The sequence below is a fragment of the Vidua chalybeata genome, chromosome 28, assembly GCF_026979565.1.
Source record: "Vidua chalybeata isolate OUT-0048 chromosome 28, bVidCha1 merged haplotype, whole genome shotgun sequence".
NCBI classification, from domain to species: Eukaryota; Metazoa; Chordata; class Aves; order Passeriformes; family Viduidae; genus Vidua; species Vidua chalybeata.
The window spans coordinates 3265841-3285880 of record NC_071557.1 but is presented as its reverse complement, the minus strand read 5'-3'; the positions used below and the strand labels follow the sequence as shown (position 1 = coordinate 3285880).

General features: G+C 59.5%; 1 protein-coding gene across 1 annotated transcript; it reads right to left on the bottom strand.

The window, feature by feature from the left end:
• Window positions 1–3394: 3394 nt before the first annotated feature.
• TCF7L1 (transcription factor 7 like 1) lies at window positions 3395–18309 on the bottom strand. The gene is made up of 12 exons (XM_053966399.1): window positions 18036–18309; window positions 17897–17957; window positions 16826–16953; window positions 7379–7462; window positions 7002–7134; window positions 6577–6679; window positions 6222–6305; window positions 5604–5747; window positions 5370–5529; window positions 4747–4854; window positions 4527–4587; window positions 3395–4459 (listed from the first exon to the last, which is right to left on the bottom strand). Exons 1-12 carry the CDS (start codon window positions 18234–18236, stop codon window positions 4011–4013), a joined length of 1716 nt encoding a protein of 571 aa, XP_053822374.1. The 5' UTR covers window positions 18237–18309; the 3' UTR covers window positions 3395–4010.
• Between the last annotated feature and the right edge of the window lie 1731 nt (window positions 18310–20040).

Here is a 20040-nt window from a genome sequence, read left to right as displayed (position 1 = left end):
GTGCAGCTCCTGGCCCGGCACGGGCCACCCAACACCTGAGCAGAGCTCTGAGCCCAGGCTCAGTTTTGGGGTGTCCTCCGTTCTCATCAATCCCTGCGGATTCACTTTTTGGGGATGGCTCTTTCCCAGAGTAGCCACCAAGAGCAGGCTGGACATACAAATCTGGCCTTCATTAACACTAATTGGGGTGTTTTAATGTGGTGTCCCAAGGTCTGGTGTCAGGATAATAAAGTCCTCACCTCCTCTGACATGTCTGCACCCCCCATCTCGCCCCTTCCCCCCTCCGAAGGCTAATCTGGTCAGGATAAAGGATCAAAAGGAGAAACAATTAGCAAATGGAAGAATTTAATGACGCTAATTAAAATGTATTAAGTGTAGCCACTGCCTCTGCACCAGCTGCTTTGGCAGGAGCCCGGAGGACGCGGCGCAGCAGCCGTACCCCGGTGCCGAGTGGGATAACAGGACATCTGCTGCGCCCTCCCCTCCAGCCCCCGAAAAGAAAGAGGTTTGAAGAAACTTCGGTGTTTGCGCTGGAGCCCCTAATTAGCTCCATCTCTGCAGGAGACCCCTGGGACCTCATTAGGCTTTTCAATTAGTGCCTGGCCAGCCTGCGGGGGGGAGGACTGGGGGAGGGAGGGGGTGGCTGCAATTAAGCAGTGGAGGTGACAGGAGTGTCCAGAAAGCGGCAGGGAAAGCTCCGAGCTGGCTCCCAGGTGCTCTCATGGCCAGCCCCTGGCCAGGAACCCCACGGGGCTGTGGCTGAGGAGGGCCCGGGCCAGCTGTGGAAGGTTTCTGACCTTTTCATGCAAGCAGGGCATGGTTTGGGCTGGATGGAATCGTAAAGGTCACCTCGTTCCACCCCTGCCATGGCAGGGGCACCTTCTACTGTCCCAGGTGCTCCAAACCCCAGTGTCCAGCCTGGCCTTGGACACTGCCAGGGATCCAGGGGCGGCCACAGCTGCTCTGAGCAGCCTGTGCCAGGGCCTGCCCACCCTCACAGGGATATTCCTTCCCAATATCTCCCCCATCCCTGCCCTCTGGCAGTGGGAATCCAGTCCCTGTGTCCTGTCCCTCCATCCCTTGTCCCTCTCTTGGATCCCCTTTAGGCACGTCCAGAGAGGCAAACACTGCTGGGGAGTATCCCAGGCCTGCCACATCCTGTACATCCTCCCACACAGTTAAATCATGAGGAACATCACCTAAAACTTGTTCAAAACTGACCAGTGGAGCCACCAGACCTCCTGGTCACATCATCCCAAGTGGAAATACGCCAGATATCCAGGTGTTTTTTCTACAACAGAGATAAACCCCAGAGTTTTTTCCTCTTCTACAGCCATGGAATGGTTTAGGTTGGAAGGGACCTTAAGGAGCAACTTGCTCCACTGCTCTCTCTTGGGCAGACACACCTCCTGTAGAAGTATTCCAGAGAGCAAAAGAACCCAATTTCCGGGGACAACCACTCTGAACCCAGTGTTTTTATCCAGCTGCAGGCATGATGGGTCTATTGATCCCATGATTTGTTCCAGCGGGTCCACCCAGGGCTGGAGCACTACACCCCTGGTGTCACCTTCTTCCCCAGGAGCAGGGCTTGGTGACCAATTGCTCCTGGCAGGGATAATCCCATCCTGTCCCAGCTCCGGAGCACCACGAAAGCTTTGGAACAGATGTTCCTTTTCCATATGGGAAAACACTGAGTCAAACAAAGGAATATTCTCCTGCTGAAGCCCAACATCTGTTTGAAGCTGTCTGGCTCTGGCTCAGATTTAATCCTTGTGACAGGTCTCTCCATGCCTCTAATGTCCCATGAAATCCAATTCAAGGGGCTGCTTGTCCGCAGCCTGCTCCTGGCGCTGGGGAGAGCGGGGCCGCACATCGTCCAGGCACTCCTCACCAAAACCAGTTTCTTGGAGCAGTTCCTCTCAAAAAAGCTCAGTTTTGCCTCTTTTCAAGCAACAGCCACACACGTTTTGGGTAACACCCTAATCCTCTCCACCCGGTGCTCGCATGGTTGTGCAACATGTGGCTGCTGCTCCCGAGGAGTAATCGTGCTCCACTCCAGAATTTACACCGTTTTTCCTCTTTGGAAGCAAGAAATTTAAATAATTTGGAGTGGAAATGCCTCCCAGATTTGGGTGTGACAACAGTAAGGATGCTCAGGGCACTTGGAGGATTTGGTGGCACCCAGCAGCTGCGTGAGCTGCTCGCGGCTCTCAGCTTGACTCTGGCAGCTCTGGGATGCTCCAAGCTGGCAATTCCAGCTGTCCACATGACGGTCCTGAGCTGGAAAATGTAGCCACGCTGCTGCTGGAAGTCCCACTGCTGCTTGCAGAGGCATCAGGACCTTTCACAAGGTTTTGGAGCTGGTGCTGGCCCCAGGTGTGACCCCGGGGCTCAGCCAAGAGCTCACGTCAGTGCCTGTAGCTGGGGCCTGGTTCAGGTGTGAGTTTTTGTAGTTCTGCCCAGCTCTGGTGTGAAAATCCTCAAATCCAGGTCTCCTCTGCTGCAGATGTGGATGCCAACATCTAGAAAACACAGAAAGATCCTCCACAGTCACCGTGAAGTTCCCTTTCCCCTCTACCTGCAGACAAGTGCCTGCTGCTGCTCCACTTCCTTAAAAATGCTTCCCTGGTTGCTTCTCAGCACTGGAAAGGAGAAGAAAAATGTCACAACAGGAGGAAAAAGTGTCACTGATCCCCCCCAAATGCACCAAAGTCCTACCAGACCCAGCAGCTACGGGATGGGCTTACCCACCACTGATTTTGCCACCACCACGCCTGGGAACTGGGGTCCCCAAAATGCAGGTGGGGTGCAGGGAGAGAGCAGCCAGGCTGGGCTTGGGAGATGGGAGCAGGGCAGGAAGTTCCAGAAGGGAATGGAACAGGACTGTGAACCCCGTAAATTATAGCTCCAGGCAGGTGCAGCTCCAAGTCAAGTCTGCAACAGAAACAAAATTATAAGTTCCAGGGGGAAAATGCAGGGTTTTTCCTGCTAAAACACAAGGAATGGGAAGAGTCCTGATGCACCCAAGTATTGAACTGCCTGAGGACTCCAAATGGGTTGAAAATCCATCAGGTTGGTTTTCTGCTGGTCCTTTTTCATCCCTGGTTTAGAAGAAGCAGGCCCAGAGGACCCAGTAGACACCAGTAACCCCCACTCCCCAGCTTCCTGGGCACTGGTTCATCCAACCCCTCGTGTCCTGATGCCTGGATAACTCCAGCAAGCTGTACACTGTTGGTGGACACCCCAGGATCCCCCTGAGCCCATCCACAGAGGTGTTCAGGGGATGCTGGACCCCGGGAGCAGGACTGGAGCTCCGTCCTGAGGTACTTCCCGGGAAGGTGGCAGAGGAAAAGTAGTGAGCGCTTCCCACACAGACCACACTCACACCGTGAGCTGCAGCTGTAGTTTTATTTCCTTTTGTGAAAAATAACAGGATTTTGAGGTGATAAAAACACAACCCCTCCCAGGGCTCAGCCCCAGACCCTGCCCACCCCAGCACGACTGCGGGCAGGAGCAGCACCGACGAAGCAGCATCCCCGGGGCAGGACCATCTCCCGGCCAGGACGGAGCTGGGGATGGGAGCAGGATTTTGGGAGCAACTGGAGGCATTCCTGCTCCTGGGTCCGGGATGGAGTACCATTTCCAGTCAACACCTGCCGTGTTTGGTGCTGGCATCACCGTGCGGGTTTCATCCCTGTGCCCCACGGCAGCGACAGGCACTCAGTTCATCCCACAGAGATCCCCATCATCGGCAGCTTGTGGAGGGTCTATTCCACTTTTTTTTTTCCTTTTTTTTTCCTTTTTTTTTAATAAAAACAGTCTTTAGGTTGACTGCTGGCAGCAGCTCTGAGCAGAAACCCCTTTCCTCCAGAGTCTGCTTCCAAAGAGTTCAGAAAGGGTCAAATATTGACCAATAATGGTTTTGGCTGCGTTTGAATCTTGATTGTGGCTTCTGCAATGTACAGCGGGGAGGGGGCGGGGGCGGAGGACAGGGGACCAAGGTTTGTCCCTCAGTCAGCAGGTTTGGTGACCAGGGACAGGGGCTGCGTCTGCAGCACGGCCAGGGCGGCCGGCACAGAGCTGGGGGGGGAGGCCAGCAGGGCCGTGGGGGTCACCGAGGCAAAGGGGACGGGTCTGGAGAGCAGCGAGGGCGGGCTGCCGAGGCTGGAAGAGGAGGAGGAGGAGGAGGAGGAGGAGGAGGAGGAGGAAGAGGAGGCTTTGCTGGTGAGGACGGCGGAGTGCACGGCGAGCTGAGCCCTGGCCTCTGGCTTGGTGGTGAGCGAGAGCGGCTGGGCCTGCTCTGAGTGCGTGGCGGCCGGCGCGGCCGGCGAGGCCAGCGCGGCTGATGGCGTGGCCGGCGAGTCCAGCATGCTGCCGTGGGACGAGGCTGGGCTGGCACACGGCTTCTCAGCCGGCAGGTAGGGCACACACGGCTTCTTGCTCTTGGAGGGCAGGGAGCCTGCGGGGACAGGTGCGGTGTAAGGGCCGCGGCGCGGCGCAGGGGGCGGTGGAGGGGGGATACTCACCGTCCGTGTCGTGGCTCTGCTGCTGCGCCAGCTTCTCGCGCTTCCGCTTCTTCTTCTTGCCCTGAAAAAGAGGATTTCAGCTCCTCCCGCGGCTCTTGGCCGCCGCGGGGGACGCTGTGGCTGGCAGGGCATCTGTGGGAGTTCGCCGCCGTCCCCCAGTGCCCTGAAGAGCGACCCCAAGCACAGCCAGCCCCCGGGAAGGGGCCAGGGCAACACGTACGTAGTTGTCCCGCGCCGACCAGGTCGGGTAGAGCTGCGAGTGCAGCTGCCGCTCCTTCCGCGCCAGCTCATAGTATTTGGCCTGCTCCTCCCGCGACAGCGAGTGCCACTGCGGGGAGAGCACACTGGAGACCCCAGAGCCAGGCTGGGAACCCCAGAGCCAGGCTGGGAACCCCCAGAGCCACTTTGGGAACCCTAAAGCCAGGCTGGGAACCCCCAGATCCACACTAGAGACCCCAAAGCCAGGCTGGGAACCCCCAGATCCACACTAGAGACCCCAAAGCCAGGCTGGGAACCCCCAGAGCCAGGCTAGAGACCCCAAATGCTCACCAGAAACACCGAATACGTGCTAGGATGCCTAGGGCTATGCTAGCCCTGGAGATGCTGGAGACCTCAAAGCCACACACTGGAAACCCCAGAGGCGGCTGGAATGGCCAAATCCACACTGCTGACCCCGAGCACCTGCTGCCCTGGGCTGCAGAGCTCCATCCCACCCCACCCCAGATCACCAGCAGCTCCCAGGGACTCCCCAGGCTGGCAGTGCCCCAGCTCTGGGGTCTGATCCATGGGGAGAAGGGCAGCCAGGGGCTCTGAAGGGTCCCTCCTGGGGGACCCCCGCCATACCCGCCGGCCCAGGATCTGGTTGATGGCCGCGCTCTCCTTCAGCGTGCACTCGGCCACCACCTTGGCCCTCATCTCCTTCATGTACAGCATGAAGGCATTGAGAGGCTTCTTGATGTGGGGCTTCTTCTCTTCCTCCTTCTTTACTGCCACGGGGGATTTCCTGGAAGGAGCAGGACAGGGGCTCAGGACCCCCAGGAGCAGCCCCTGTCCCCAGGGCCCCCGGCCCCCACTCACGAGCTGCCTCCAGGGCTGGAGCTGGGCTGGGAGGGCTCCTGCTTGACGATGGGTGAGACGATGGTGGGGTGTGGGATGCCCGAGGGGTGCAGCCCGTGTGCGGGCGGCGGGACCATGTGCGGGGAGAAGCGGCTGGACATCAAACTGCAGCGGGGGGACAGGACAGCAGGGGAGGTCAGGAGGCAGCCAAGGAGCCCCCTAAGAATCTCCTGGGCTGAGAGACCACCTGCCTCAACCCAGTTGAGCTGGAAGCCCTGAGAACATGCTGGAACCCCAAATGCACACTGGAAACCTCGAAACCATGCTGGAACCCCAATCCACCCTAGAAACCCCAAATCCACTCCACGCTCCCCAGAGCCATGCTGGACACCCTGAGCCAACCAGATCCCACCCCAGCTTTGAGATGGTGACAGCCCCAGCAATGCCCTGAGCCCATGGGATGTCCTGTTCCTCCACCCCTGGAGATCAGCCACGCCCTCTGTGGGCATTTTCAGCCGAGGAGACTACCCCCATCTCCTGCGACTGCTCTGTGCCCATGCTCTGTGTGCAGCCAAGTGTCCCAAAGCCAGTGCCAGCTGCGGGGTGACCCTGAGGGTCCCTCCTTGTCCCAAGACTCACCTGGACATGGAGGCATTCATGGCCAGGGCGGGATATGGGTGCCGGAAGCCACCAGCAGGAATGGAGTACATGGGCTGTCCTTGCCTACAAAAACACGAGTTTCAGGGGAAAAAAAAGATCCCTTTCCACTTCATGGGCACCCTTGGACTGGTCTTCAGCTGGTTTCCATCCCCAAGATTCCCAAATTTTCCAGCAGTAGGGAGTCCCTCCCTTCCCACCCCACCAGGAGCCTGCAGCATCCTGCTGAGCCTGCAGGAGAAGTGGACAGAGCAGAAGGAGGAGGAGGAGGGTCTCAGTGAGCAGTGGGGCTCCCAGGACCCCCAGGGACCCCATGCCAGGGTCAGTCCATCCTTACTGTGGCACGAGCCAGCCCAGCGGGTGTGGCAGCTGCCCCACGGCTCCTGGTGACAGTGGGTAATAGGGGGGCAGCTCGGGGGGGTGCGGCGGCCGTGGGATCCCTGTGAGGGGGAGAGGGAGCGAGGAGCGGCGTCAGAACAGGGGCACGGAGCCCCCCGTGCCCTCCAGCACCTTTCCCTTGAGCACCCCGGCTCCCTTTGAGCACCCCATCTCCCCGCTTTGAGCACCCCATCTCCCTCAGCACCCGTCACCGAGGCTGCGCAGAGCTGAAACAGCCACAGCGGAGCCCTGGGGGGATCCCCACACCCCAGCCCGAGCTGGTCCCTGGCTGCATCCCCAGCCCCCTCCCAGACTGGGCTGAGAGGCAGAGGCAGCATCCACGGGAGAGCCCGCCGCTCGCCCCACTCCCCCAGCCCCGCTCACCCGTCTTGGGGTCGATCTCCGGGGAGAGGTGGCCGGGCGGCGATCCCGGCGGGAAGGGCTCACTGCTGTAGGTGATGAGCGGCGTCAGCGGGTGCATGTGGTGGGCATGCTGCACCACGGGGACCTTGTTGGACTGCGGGGAGAGCGTGTGGCAGGGCTCACCCCCCCTGGAACAGCCCCAGGGCAGCGCAGCAGTGCGGCCAGGGGCGCCCCATCAGCCCCACAACTGCTCCAGCGAAGGCGTCCCTGCCCACGGCAGGATCGTGCCCTTTGCTCTTAAAGATCCCTTCCCAGCCCAAACCACTCCCAAATTCCCTGGCTGCAGGATCGTGGGGGTGCTGGGAACCCACCACCCCCCGGGTGGGGGCTGCTCTCACCAGGTGGGCAGGCGAGGGTGAGCGGCTGTCCTTCAGCGTGGCCCCGGCCGGCACGTCCAGCAGTGGCCACTTCATCTGCAGGTACTGTGGGAGGGATGGGACACTGCCCTCCAAGAACCTTGGACACCCCAGCCCCAAAAAAACCCCTGTCCCAACCCTGAAACATCCCCCCAGCTCCAAAATCACCCCAGCCCTGGCCTCAAACACCCTCTGATCCCAAAACACCCCCAGCCCCAAAGCACCCCCTATCTTGCAACATCCCACTCACTCCCAAAATGTTCCTACAGCCCTCCAAAAAAACCCTATCCCCAAAAGATTCCCCAGCCCCAAAACTTCCCCCCAATCCCAAAACATTCCCTAGCTCTGAAACAACCCTCTCACTCCAAAATATTCCCCAGCCTCGCCTGCACAGCCAGCCGAGGACACCCCAACCCATGGGCTGGTGGCAAAGAGGTTTTGGGGTTTTTCTCCCTTTCAGGGTTAACATCCCGCTGTGACACTCAGGTGTCTCCTTGGCACCCCCAAAGAAAGGGGCTTTGTGCAGTGTTTGGGGGGACAGAGGCATTTCCCAAAGACGGCAGGAGGGAGGCAGGGAAGCTCCCTGGAGATGCCAGGGCTGGAGCATGTGGGAATGTGGCTGGAGCAGCTGCCTGCAGGAATTTCCCCAAATACAAACCTTCCTGAGCTGAGGCAGCTGGAAGGAAAACCCAGGAGGAGTTTGGGGGAGTGTTAACTCTTACAGGGCTGGGGGGAGTTCCTCCCCCTCACACGGCCTCCTGTCACCCCCAAAGTGTCCTGTGTGCCCCCTGCAGCACCTCTGGCTGTCCCGTCTCCAGCATCCCCCCCTGCACCTCCAGTATCTCCACCTGCATTTCTGACACCCTGTCCCTGCATTCCTAACACCTTCAATCGCCTCCCTCTGCCTCCAGGAACCCTCCATCCCCAGCATCCCCCCGCCATCCCCAGCGTGACAGCTCACTGTCACCCATGGGCTGGCTATGGCCTGGCAGCTCACTGTCACCCAGGTTCACTGTCCCCCGTGGGCCAGCCATGACCTGCCAGCTCATTGTCACCCAGGTTCACTGTCCCCCCAAGTTCACTGTCCCCCAGGTTCACTGTCCCCTGTGGGTTTACTGTCACCTGTGGGCAGGCCATGGCCTGCCAGCTCACTGTCACCCCAAGTTCACTGTTCCCCCAAGTTCGCTGTCATCCCGGGCTCACTGTCCCCCATGGGCTGGCCATGACCTGCCAGCTCACTGTCACCTGTGGGCTGTCACCTGTGGGCTCACTGTCCCCGAGGGCTCACTGTCACCCCAGGTTCACTGTCACTGCAGGTTCACTGTCCCCTCAGGTTTATTGTCCCCTGTGGGCTCGCTGTCACCCAGGCTCACTGTCCCCCCTGGGCTGGCCATAGCCTGCCAGTTGTCACCCAGGTTCACTGTCACCTGTGGGCTCACTGTCACCCCAGGCTCACTGTCACCCCAGGCTCACTGTCACCCAGGTTCACTGTCACCCCAGGTTCACTGTCACCCAGGCTCACTGTCCCCCGTGGGCTCACCGTCCCCCAGCGCTCCCTGGGACGAAGAATGACGTTCCCCAAGGGGCAGCTTTGCTGCACCCTCCAAACCCGGTTCACCCGCAGTGCCAGGGCAGCCAAAACGTCCCAACACCTCCAGGGCCACGCTTGCAGCCACGCTGGGGTGGCACTGGGGACCCCCACCTGTCCCCAGCCGAGACCCCTCACTCCCAAGCACTGGGTGAGACCCTCGGTGCTCCCCCCGTGAGTGTGTCCAGGACAGGGCAGGAGGTGCCCCCCCCATCCCAGGGGGACCCCCCCAGCCCCAGCCCCAGCCTCCTCCCATCACAAAGGGGCTTTCTGGCTGCTTTGTAAGTGGAGAAGGCGCGAAGGGACGGGGACAGGCGGCGCAGGGGGGATGGCAGAGGGGGCAGGTTTGGGGGATAAAAGGCTGATTCTCATTTCGAGGCCATTTCAGGAGCCTGGGGAAGGCAAAGGGGAAGGGAGGGGGAGGAAGAGGGGGGACTCTTTCAAAATATACAAAGCAGGGGGAGCTGGTGAATGGCTCAGTGCTGATGTGGAAAAATGACCCCCCCCCCTTTTCCTCCCCATCCCTTGGCTCCAGCTGGGACACAGCCCCCACTGTCCCCCCACGTGGGGATCCGAGCTGGGAAACAGCAGCAAAAAAAAAAAAAAAAAAAAAAGAGGAAAATAGTTGAAAATCAGTCACATTCCAGAGAGATTAGAGCCAGTCCTGGGTCCTCGTTACCAGCCAATTAAAACCAGGGATAACCCCTTCCCTGCTGGAGCCCATCCCCCTGGGAGCCCCCAGACCCGCAGGAGAAGGGGCCGGGGGATCCCCTGATGTCCAACCGGGGGCGTTCAGCAGAGGATTTCCACTCCTCTTCTGCACAGGCATCGACCCAGCTGTGCTGATTTCCCTGGGAAGGGGGAAAAGCCCCTGCCCGGGGCTGGCTGGGGCCACGTGTCCCGGTGTGGCACGTGCCAGCACCATGGGTCCTGGTGTGGCACGTCCTGCGTGTCCCAGGACTGCAGGTGTCACATCCTGGTGTTGTGTCCCGGGATTGCACAGCCCAGGGCTGCACGTCCTGGCAGTTCCACGTGCCCATGTCCCATGTCCCAGTGTGGTTTGTCATCGTGTCCCAGGGTTCCAGCACCCAGCTGCGTGTCCCAGCCCCTCCTGTCCTGGCGTCCTGGTCCCAGCATGGCGTGTCCCAGCACTGCCGTGCAGGTGAGATGGGGTTTTTGAGGGAAATGGGCTCTCCAGGCTGGGTTCCAGGTGTCCCAGGATCACCCATCCCAGCACAGCTCCATTCTCCAGGCTCTGCAATTCATCCCAGTGCTGCACATTCCATCACTTATCCCAATGCTCCCTGTCCCAGCACAGGCTCCTCTCTGCTGGGATCAAAGCCTCAGTCTTGCTACTCATGGGCCTCGTTTTGGGAGAGAAAAGGTTTGTTTGGGACCATCTTGCCAGAGGCTCTGGGGCAGGAGCCTCTTTGCTGGCTTTTCCCTTTGCCTGCAGAGGCTCCAGCCCAGAGATGATCCCACAGGAGCCACCATGGAGAAGATTCAGGTGATCCCAGCATGCCAGTGCTCCATCCCCATCCCAAAACCCACCAGGCGAGCTGGAGGCACCCAGGAAGATTCCCACAGGCATCCATGCATTCAAGCATCCATCCTTCTGTCCCAGGACAGGAGGCAGGGAATGGTCACCCACCCTCATGCCAATCCCTTTTCCAGTCCAAATTCCCAGGGCTTTGCAAAGTCCCCTGAGCCCCTCCAGAGACCCCCAGATTCCCAGCCTGTTTACACAGCTGCAGGATAACCAACAGCCCTTCCCCCTCCCGCCTCTGCTCCCTTTTCCCCCAAAATTCATCCCAAAATCATGCCAGGTGAGACAGGGCAGGCCAGGCATTAGGGCAGAAAATGGGGGTTTGCAGGATGTTTAACAGAGGCCCCCAAAATCTTCATCCAGGTGTGGCCACTGCAGCCCCAGGGCATCCCAAGATCCAGCTTTGAGCAGTGTCACACGCTTGTTTGGGGAAAAACCACCCAAATTTGGCTCCAGGAGTGACAGGAAATGGCATTTTTGAGAGAAATGGGGATTCTGGGCTCAATGCATCATACAGTTCCTTAAAACTTTGTGCATGGGCATAAGTTGGGAAAAAACCCAAATCTGCCCTGGCAGAAGGGTCTGGGGCTGCACCCAGGGAGGCTGCAGATGGGGATGGCACCAATGGGGATTGGGGGAAGCCCCAAACCGGGGAAAAAAGAGAATGGGAAGGGGGGAAAAGAAGAGGGGAAAGTCGGGACCTGGCCTCTTGCCCTCCTGGGGCAGGATGGGGCGTCCTTCAGACCAAACAAATCACCCCAATGCCAAAAATCAGGGAGAAAAGCCAGGAGCATCCTGGCCCCATAGAGCCCGTCCTGCAACCCCGTAGCGCAGCTGCTGCATTCCGCTTCCCTGGGATAACTGGGAAGGAAGAAATCCCAATTACAGCTGGATTTACAGCCCAGGCAATGAGACATAAATCTCTCCCCCACCCCCGCCATCCATCCACTTCCCAGCCAAATAATCTCCTCCAGATGTTGCCCATGAACACTAGGATGACAAATTCCAGCCAGGAGACTTTTGGGAGGGTCTCCTGCACCCCCACATCCCAGGGAGAACCCCAAAAATTCCTCATAACAGTTATTTTCCCATCAGGATTTAGGGTTTCTACAGGGTGATATGGGGTGGATGCAGGAGACATCACCATGGTCCCTTCTGGCATTTTTTGGGTGACACCGGGCAGGCAAAGGGTATCGCAGGTGGGGACAAGGATTTTGGGATTGGAATGAGGGTTTGTGACACCCTAACAACAGATATTTGTCATTCCCATAACACAGCCACAGATACCAGGTGGGAAATGCCAATGGGAAGGTGGGAAAAGTGGCTGGGAGATGAAAAATAAGTAAAAATCCCCTCCATTTGGGATGAGCTTGGAGAGGTGGCACTTGTGCAACCTGATCTCCACCCACAGACCCCATGTCCTCACCCTGGGGACACCCTGGGGACATGGGTGGCATCTGCTGAGGAGCTGGGTCCCAGATGTGCAGAGGAAGGTGGGATGGGAGGGGTGGGATGCTCGGGTTGAGGCTGGAGTGCTGCTAGCAGGGACAGCACTGGGGACAGCCCAGAGTGGCCCTGGCACCGACCGGGGTGGCTGCTGGGCTGGTCCACACTGGGTGCCCCGAGCATCCTGAGCTCCCACCACCCATGGGTGCCTCCCCCCACGGAGGACCCCAACTGCCAGCCCCCTCCTCCCCGTCCCCACAGCTGGTGGCCCCGAATCCTGCTGCTGGCCCAGGCTTTTGTCTGCAGCTCCCGGGCCTCAATGGATCCATTCATGTCCTGCATGCACACGGGGATCCCGGCAGGAGTAGCCCCGGCACCAACAGCCCTGTCGAAGAGCATCCTCAGGCCAGGGCTGGCACCAGCACAGCCAGCTCCCCGTCCTGCCCGCTGCCAGAGCCCTGAGCAGTGTCCCCAGGGATCCCCAGGATCCCCAGGCTGAACACACAGGGTGAAATCCTTGCCAAAAAACACCAGAAAAGAGGCAAACCGGGAAGGGGCACACCAGCCCTTCCCCTCCCCCTCGGACAGCATTCCCACACTCCATCCCCTTTCCCCCAAACTTCCAGAGTCGGAACACAACGCAGCCCGCTGCTGTCCCGACCCCTTCTTCCCTTATCCCTCCTCTTCCTCCATCCAGGATGCACAGGGCACTTCCCCCCGGGTTCCTCTTCCCTCCCAAGCTCCCGCCAGTGACTTCAAGGAAGGAAAACTAATGAAAAGCAGCTGCTGGGAATTCCAGAAGGATGATGAATGCGCCTCAGTCCCGGAACAATCCCAGGGCTGAGCAGAGGCGCCCCGAGCACTTACTTCATTGCTTTAATTTGGGAATCGTGTTAGAAAAGGAGGGAGGAGGGAGATTTGGGGGGTGGGGGGGAGTGGAAACCTCCTGTAGGTCTACAAACTCCGCCCGCAGGGTAATTAGCCGAAGAGCATAATTAAGGAGCGGGATAAAGGGGCCATTGTGTGCAGCAGCTCTGCAGAGCGGGCGGGAGTCTGGGAGTAGGGAAACTGAGGCACAGGGAGGGCTCAGGGCCGGGAAGGACTGGATCAGCCCAGCAGCTGCATAGAGCAACACGGACAAGCCAGAAAGTGTGAAAAAATAGTGTTTTTCCGTAATATTTACCAGGTGGGGAAGGAAGGCGGAACTGAGGGGGGGCAAATCCCAAATAAACCAGAAAATCCCAAATCAGTGCAGGAGGAAGGAGGAACTGCTGTGGTCGGAGGATGCTGAGCATCGAGCGAGCCCCCATGCCGGAAAAATCCCCTCATTCCAACACCTCCATCCGCATCCCAATGCCAAAAACCCTCCACGCTCTGCCAGAACCGCCAGCAAGACCCGCCCGGTTTTTGGAGCAACCCTTTTTCCTGCCAAAAATCCGTATTTTAATCATTTTCCTTGGCAGCAGTGCAGTTTAGGATCTATTTTCTTTAGGAGACAGATACAGCTCTGTATCCTCGGGAATTCATCGCAGGAGTGGCGCAAAAAAAGCCGGAATAAGCCCAGGTTATGGATTTTTCCCTCATTTATTTTGGGATCGCAGCCTGCCGAGGCGCATTAATTACACCGAGGTGCATTAATTACACTGGCATGGCGTCGGGAGAGCTGTTTGGATGGAATTCCATGCCTGAGGAAGGTTTGGATTTATTTAAATCCTCGCCTCCAGACTCGAATTCCTGGGGTTAAACTGGTTTTTTTGGGAATAATGCCAATCCTGTGCGTGGTCTCAGCTCTGCTGTTCCGGCGGTGCCGTGCCTGGTTCCCATTCACTTCCCAAGCAGGAGAAAGATGCTGGGATGAGATTTCACCCCCGTATGGATCCGTCTTGCCTGGGGTAAAACCCATCAACTCCACACGATCCTGATGGAATGGATCCGGCATCATGGCAATAGGGATTTGCATCCATCCAGCTCATGCACATCCAGAGTATTTCCTTTCCATCCACCTTGGAGACCTTTGTGCTGTTGGGAATGACCCCAAGGAGCCAAACACAGCCTGACAGGTCCCCAATTCCTGATTCCCCATGAGGAAAACCAAGCAGAAACGCTGCTCCAAACAATGCCATCGTTAGATTCCAACAAATTCCTTCACCATCGGAGCAGAGCCCCAGAAATACTCCCTGGACAGAAACTGTCAGGAAAGTGATACTTTCCTGGGGACCATGGACACTTCCCAAATTCCAGGATCCCATTTGGAAATAACCCAGGAGCAAAGTGAATTCACACAGATTGAAGAGCGGGAGCATCCATCCATTGGTGCTTGGTGGGTTGGCATAGGGATGAGACTTCTCCTGGTTTGGAGTGTGGAAAGGCACTGTGTAACAAGATTCCTAAGTATTTTCCAGATTTCCATAGATATCCCAGATTTCTAAAGGTTTTGGAGTGGAGAAATGCAGAAGCACTGCCTTCCTGCCCGATATTCCAAAAAAAAAGCCCTCCAGCTGTTTGGCTGTCAGATCAGTCCTGGCACCCGCAGACTCATCCATCCCCAGGATCCACCACCTTCCTGGCCACCTCCTCGGAGCACCTCCTGGCCACGGAGATTATCTGGAGTTTGGGTTTCTTCTCCCAAAACCTTTCTTTTCCCGTGGTTCAATCCACAGCACCTGTCTGCGAAATCCGAGGCTGGATGCCACCGGCCACCGGGATGGCTGGTTCCTGCAGATCAGCTTGTTTCCTCCAATGCCGGGGCAAAAAAAAAAGAAGGAAACAAGAAAAAGATGGTTCCCAAGGCAGCCCATGCCTCCTGCCACCCCGGAGTTGCACGTGTCCAGGCTCATCCAGAGCCTCCCTCCTGGATGAGGGAGATGAGGGTGGGAGGCAGGTTTGGCAGAGCTCAGTGCCCTTGGGCCATGCTGCATGTGGGGATGCTGCACCCGCTGGATCCAGAAGGGATTGGGAGGCTGCCTCCAGCACAGGATGGGGAAGGCTGTGCCTGGATGGATCCAGGAGGGGATCAGGGGTGCTGTGTCCAGCTCGATCTGGTACGGGATCGAGGATTCTGTTCCAGGAAGGTCGCAGTATGGGATTGAGGAGGCTGAGCCTGCATGGATCCCATGCCACATCCAGGATGCTGTGCCCAGCCGGATTCAATATGGGATCAGGGATGCCTGGACAGATCAGGAGCAGGACCAGGACCAGTGATGCTGAGCCCGGTTGGATCCAATAGGAGATCAAGCACATTGTGCCAGCAGGATCTGGTGTGGGATTGAGGATGCTGCACAGGATCAAAGGTGCTGTGGCCGGCTGGATCCAGACCAGGACCAAGGATGCTCTGTCCTGCCATTTTCTGTTTGACTGAGGATGTTGAGCCTTGCTGGACCTGGTACAGGATCAAGGGTGCTGTGCCCAGATGGATCCAATATGGGATCGGGGACACTGTGTCCCCCCATGGGCACGATGACATCCTGGGATCTGGGGGATCCCTGTGCTACCACACCGTGGGAGCTCACGGAAGGGGGTTTGGTGGTGGGCACAGAGCTCAGTTGCTCTCTGTGCTTGAGTGGGATTCAGCAGCATCACAAAACTCACCCGACCCGCCCACAGCATCCCCAGCTCCCCCACACACACCCCTCACTACTAACTGGAGGCCCCATTCCGTCAGAATTCAGCCCCAATCCATGCTTTCCCAATCCCAGTCATCCCTCTAAAACATCCGGGGAGGCAACGCTCCAGCCCCTAATTAATCCCCTTTCTGGGATTCATTAAATCATCGTTAGTGGCCGCTTGTGATGGATCTCAACCCCAATCCCTTCTCATTATCCCGGATTCCTTGCCAGTGTTTGGCATCGCACGGTCAGTGCTGCTTCATCCCCAAAACCTCATAATCCCAAGAGTGACAAATTGAGAATACAACCTTTATCCAGCCACCGGCAAAACACCAGGATAATTAGCTTATCTGCCCTCCCCATCCCAGGATTTGCACTTCACGGACACTCCAACCAGTTGCTTCCAGGAAAGCAAAAGTAGGAAAAACCTGAAAATACGGAAAACTCTCCACGCCAACCAGCCGGATTCCGGGATTCCAAACCATTACAAACGCCACAACATTGTTATCCCATATACGTTCCACATGGGAACACAGTTCCCTATGGATCCGGAGAAATAATGTGTGGAAAAGCATCACCGGAGCGAGAAATACACCTGGACGATCGGGAGTGAGGGGGGCTCCGGCCAGGGACTCGGTGGGCAGCACTGCCCGGGTCAGCATCCCTCCCCGAAGCCTCGGGACCCCCGGAGGGCTGAGAATTCCGTCCTCCCTCAGAGGGGCTGAGAATTCCTCCCAGGATGGCCCTGTAGGCCCGCGTAGGAAACACCTTATGTCCCTAAATCGCCTTAATATCCCTGAAATTACTTTAGGATGCTGCCCAAGAAGTTGAGTGGGATGGTTTGGGGATCGAGGGACTCTGCTGAGGGGAGGGGGTCGCTCCCCCTCTCCCACCCCCCCCCCCCTAGTTCTCGCTCAATTTGCTTAATCACTTCTCCCCCCGCGGCCAATGTTGGCCATTAACGGCTTTAAAACCCTTTTAAATGAGAAAAGCAGCAGCTCAGGGTCAGGTTTCGGGGCGGGTCCCCCGGAGTGAAGCCCCCCCAAACTCCCCACCACCCCTCAAAGCCCCCCCTCCAAAGGGGCAAAGTGAACCAAAAATAAGGGAAATAAACAAAATTTCTTGGGCTTTTTCTTTAGCATCAGGTGGTCGCTTTCCTGCAGGACGAGGCTGTGAGGCTTAGGGGGGCCTGAGCACCCGCAAAAGGCGAGGAGAGGCTGGGGAGGGTCCGGGGGGGCACTTACGGTGCGGGCTCCGCCGGGGGAGAGGGTTCCATTGGCGAGGTAGGGGCTGCCCAGCTCCGGGAGCATCAGGAAGGGGTAGCCGGGATAGGGGGGGCCCTTAAAAAAAACCCCATCTTGTCGTCTGACCACTGGGGAGAGAAGGAGGGGGGGCGTCAGGAGGCGGTGGGGTGGGGGGCGCACCCACGGACGGGGGAAAGGCTGGGTGCAGGGGGGGGGCCCGGGGAAGTCCCTCTGGGGGTGCCCGAGTCCCTTGGGGGAGGCCCCTGGGTATTCGGGGTTCTCCACTTGGGGGAGGGCACCCAAGTGATTTTGGGGGAGTCCTTGTTCTCGTGGAGGGTGGTCCGCAGTTGCGGGGCGTGGGTGGGTCCCTCTTGGGGGCCCAAGTCGCTTGGGGAGGGTCCTTGATTTTCTAGGAGTTCCCACTTGGGGGGCACCTTAGAACGTCCCTCTGGGGGTGTCCAAGTCTCTTGGGGGTGTCCTTGGTTCTTCTGGAGGGTGTCCCTGCTGCTGGGGAGCACGGTCTCCCCGGGAGGGGGTGTCTCGGCTGCATGGGGGCAGTCCCGGGGGGTGGCGGATCCCGGTGCTGGTCACTCCCCGAAAGGAGCCAGCCCTGGGGGCGTCCCGAGCCCGGCCGCTCCGTGGAGCCACGGGGGGCACCGATCCACCCGTGGGGAAGCGCCCGGGGCCGGTTAGCGGGGCGGGGGGGGGGACACGACGGGAGGGGGGACACGAGAGCTGAACTGGTGGACACGGAGGGGCGGGGGGGACACAGGGGGGGGGCGAGGACATGGAGGGGGGAATTGGGGGAGGGGGATGAGGACACCAGGGAGAGGAACACGGCGGACGGGATACGAGGGGAGTAGGACACGGGGGGGACACACATGGGGGCGAGGACACGGCCGTGGGGGGACACCGTGGGGAGAACTGGAGGACACGGGGAGCAGAGACCGGGGGGGCACACAAGGGGTCCCGCCCGCACCCGGGGGCGGAAACAAAGAAGTTGGGAAGTGTCGGCTGCTCCCGGGGGATGTGGCGGAGAGCGGGGGGGCGCCGGGAGGGGGGGTCCGGTACCTTCTGCCAAAGAGTCCCGCGGCTTCTGGAAACTTTCCCGGGGCGGCGGGGGCCGCTCCGCCTGCGGGGAGAGGCGGTGAGCGGAGCGGGGCCGGGCGGGGGGCGCCTCCCCCCGGCTCCCCGCCGCCCCTCGCCTCACCTCGGGGCCGGGGCCGACCACGGGGCCGGGGCCCCCCCGGTTCTCGGTCTCGCTGACCAGCGAGGACTTGAGCTCGTCCAGGTCCCCGTGGGCCGAGCCGCGCCCCGCGCCCTTGTCCTGCTCCTCGCCCTCGTCCTGGAAGGCGATGAGCTCGTCGGGGGCCCCCAGGTCGTCTCCCCCCGTCGGTTCCAGCTGCGGCATTGTGGGGTCCCGCCCCGGCCCCGCCGGGCCCCGCCGCCGCCGCCGCCACCGCCCGGAGGGTCGGGAATGCGCGGGGCGGCGGGGCGGGGAGGAGCCGGGATGCAAACCGACACCGGGGGCCGGGCAGGGGCTCGCACCGCCCCGCCGGGCCCGCACCGCTCCGCACTGGTCCCGCCGCCGACTCCGCACCGGCCGCGCACCGGCCCCGCTGCCCACGGGGCGCCGGACGGTCCCGCCGCGTCCGAGGCTCCCTGCACGTTCGGGGGCACCCCCCCATCCTGTCCGGGCTCTCCCCATCCCGTCCGTGCCGCCCCCATCCCATCCGGGGTTCCCCCACCTGGTCCAGGGTGCCCCAGCTGGGGTCGCCCCGTCCCATGCAGGGTGTCACCTCCCATCCGAGTGTTCCCATCCCACCCGTGGTCCCCCCATTCCATGCGGGGTGACGCTTCTGGCACATCTGAGTGTTCTCAGCTTACTGATGGTCCCCCCTCCATTCTGTCCGTGTTCCTCCTACCCTGCCCTGGTGTCCCCATCGTGCCCTGGGTCCCCCCATCCGTCCCAGGGTGTCCCCTCCTATCTGGGTGCTCCCTCCCCTGCCCCCCATCCTGTTCAGTCGCCTCCACCCTCCCGGAGTGCCCCCATCCAAGCCAGGGTGCCCCTCAGTGCACCATTCCTGCGCTGCCGGGGTGCATGTACCCCTTTTGTGTGCTCCATGGGGCAGGAGCCCACATCCCACCCTGGGACCCTGGCCCGCCGCGGTGTCCCCATGCCACCCATGGGTTTCACCACACCTGAGTGACCCCAGCCCACCCCGGTGCTCCTGTCCCCCACGCCAGGAATGCCCAGAGGGACATGCCCATCCCTCCCCACACTGCGAGCGGGGTCCTCCCGTGACGGGACCGGCCAGGCCGCAGGACAGACTCATCCAAAAATCTTTTTCCCTTTTTTTTTTTTTTTTTTTTTTTTTTTTCTTTTTACAGGGCGGGCTCGTTCCCCCATGGCAGGCACTTGCGGGGCTGGTGGGGTGGCACCAAACGGGGCTTAATCCATCACCTCCAAACCCATTGTCTTTGTCCGGTCCCATCACCCACAGCCTGACCGTGAACCCCAATCTCCAGCCCCCAAACCCCTGGGGCTACCAGACTCCACCGCCCCTCGGCAGCCCCTCGCTCTGCGCCACAAAGGTTCTTCAGTTGCTTTGCCTGAAATACTTCATGAAAAGGCTTTTGTACCATCGAAATCGCTGGTGACCCCGGTCCCCCCTGCCCAAGATTCCCAAGGAAAAGCAGGAGGCAGCTGCGGGGGGTCGTGCTGGCTGGCTCTTCCCCGCTCCCAGCCCTCCAGATGTTTTATTGCCCTGTGTTTAATTAACATTTCCAGCCACGTGCTGAATGGGGAGCTCACATCTGCCCCTTCTTCCCAGACAGCTCCTTGTTTAGGGGCACATGGAGTAGGGGTATGGATATGTCCAGGGGTCTGTGTGAGTCCCAGGATGCTAAAAATTATAAATAATTACCTTATGCATTATTTTTGCCCATATTTCCCATAAGTAACACGGGATGAATCCTGAAGGCGTGAGGAGGTGGCTGGTTCCCAGCAGGGAACATGTCGGGGGTGAACGTCCTGTGCCACCCAGTGCTCCCCGGGTGCCCCAAAACTTTGCCCTCCTATGACCTCCTAAATCATAAAAAAGGCAGCCTTGCAGTTTTGGAGTGTTTCCCAACATTTTCGTAGGTCCTACAAACACAGGAGAGCCTCCTCCAAGGGTTTCATCCACCGGGAGGTGACATCTGCTGTTCCGGGG

Coding starts and splice junctions, on each gene's coding strand:
- TCF7L1 (XM_053966399.1), bottom strand. CDS start 18,236: ATGCCGCAGCTGGAACCGACGGGGGGAGACGACCTGGGGGCCCCCGAC. Junction 6,306..6,576: donor CTGGGCTGGCTCGTGCCACA/GTAAGGATGGAC, acceptor GTGTTTTTGTAG/GCAAGGACAGCCCATGTACT. Junction 5,748..6,221: donor ATGAATGCCTCCATGTCCAG/GTGAGTCTTGGG, acceptor CCCCCGCTGCAG/TTTGATGTCCAGCCGCTTCT.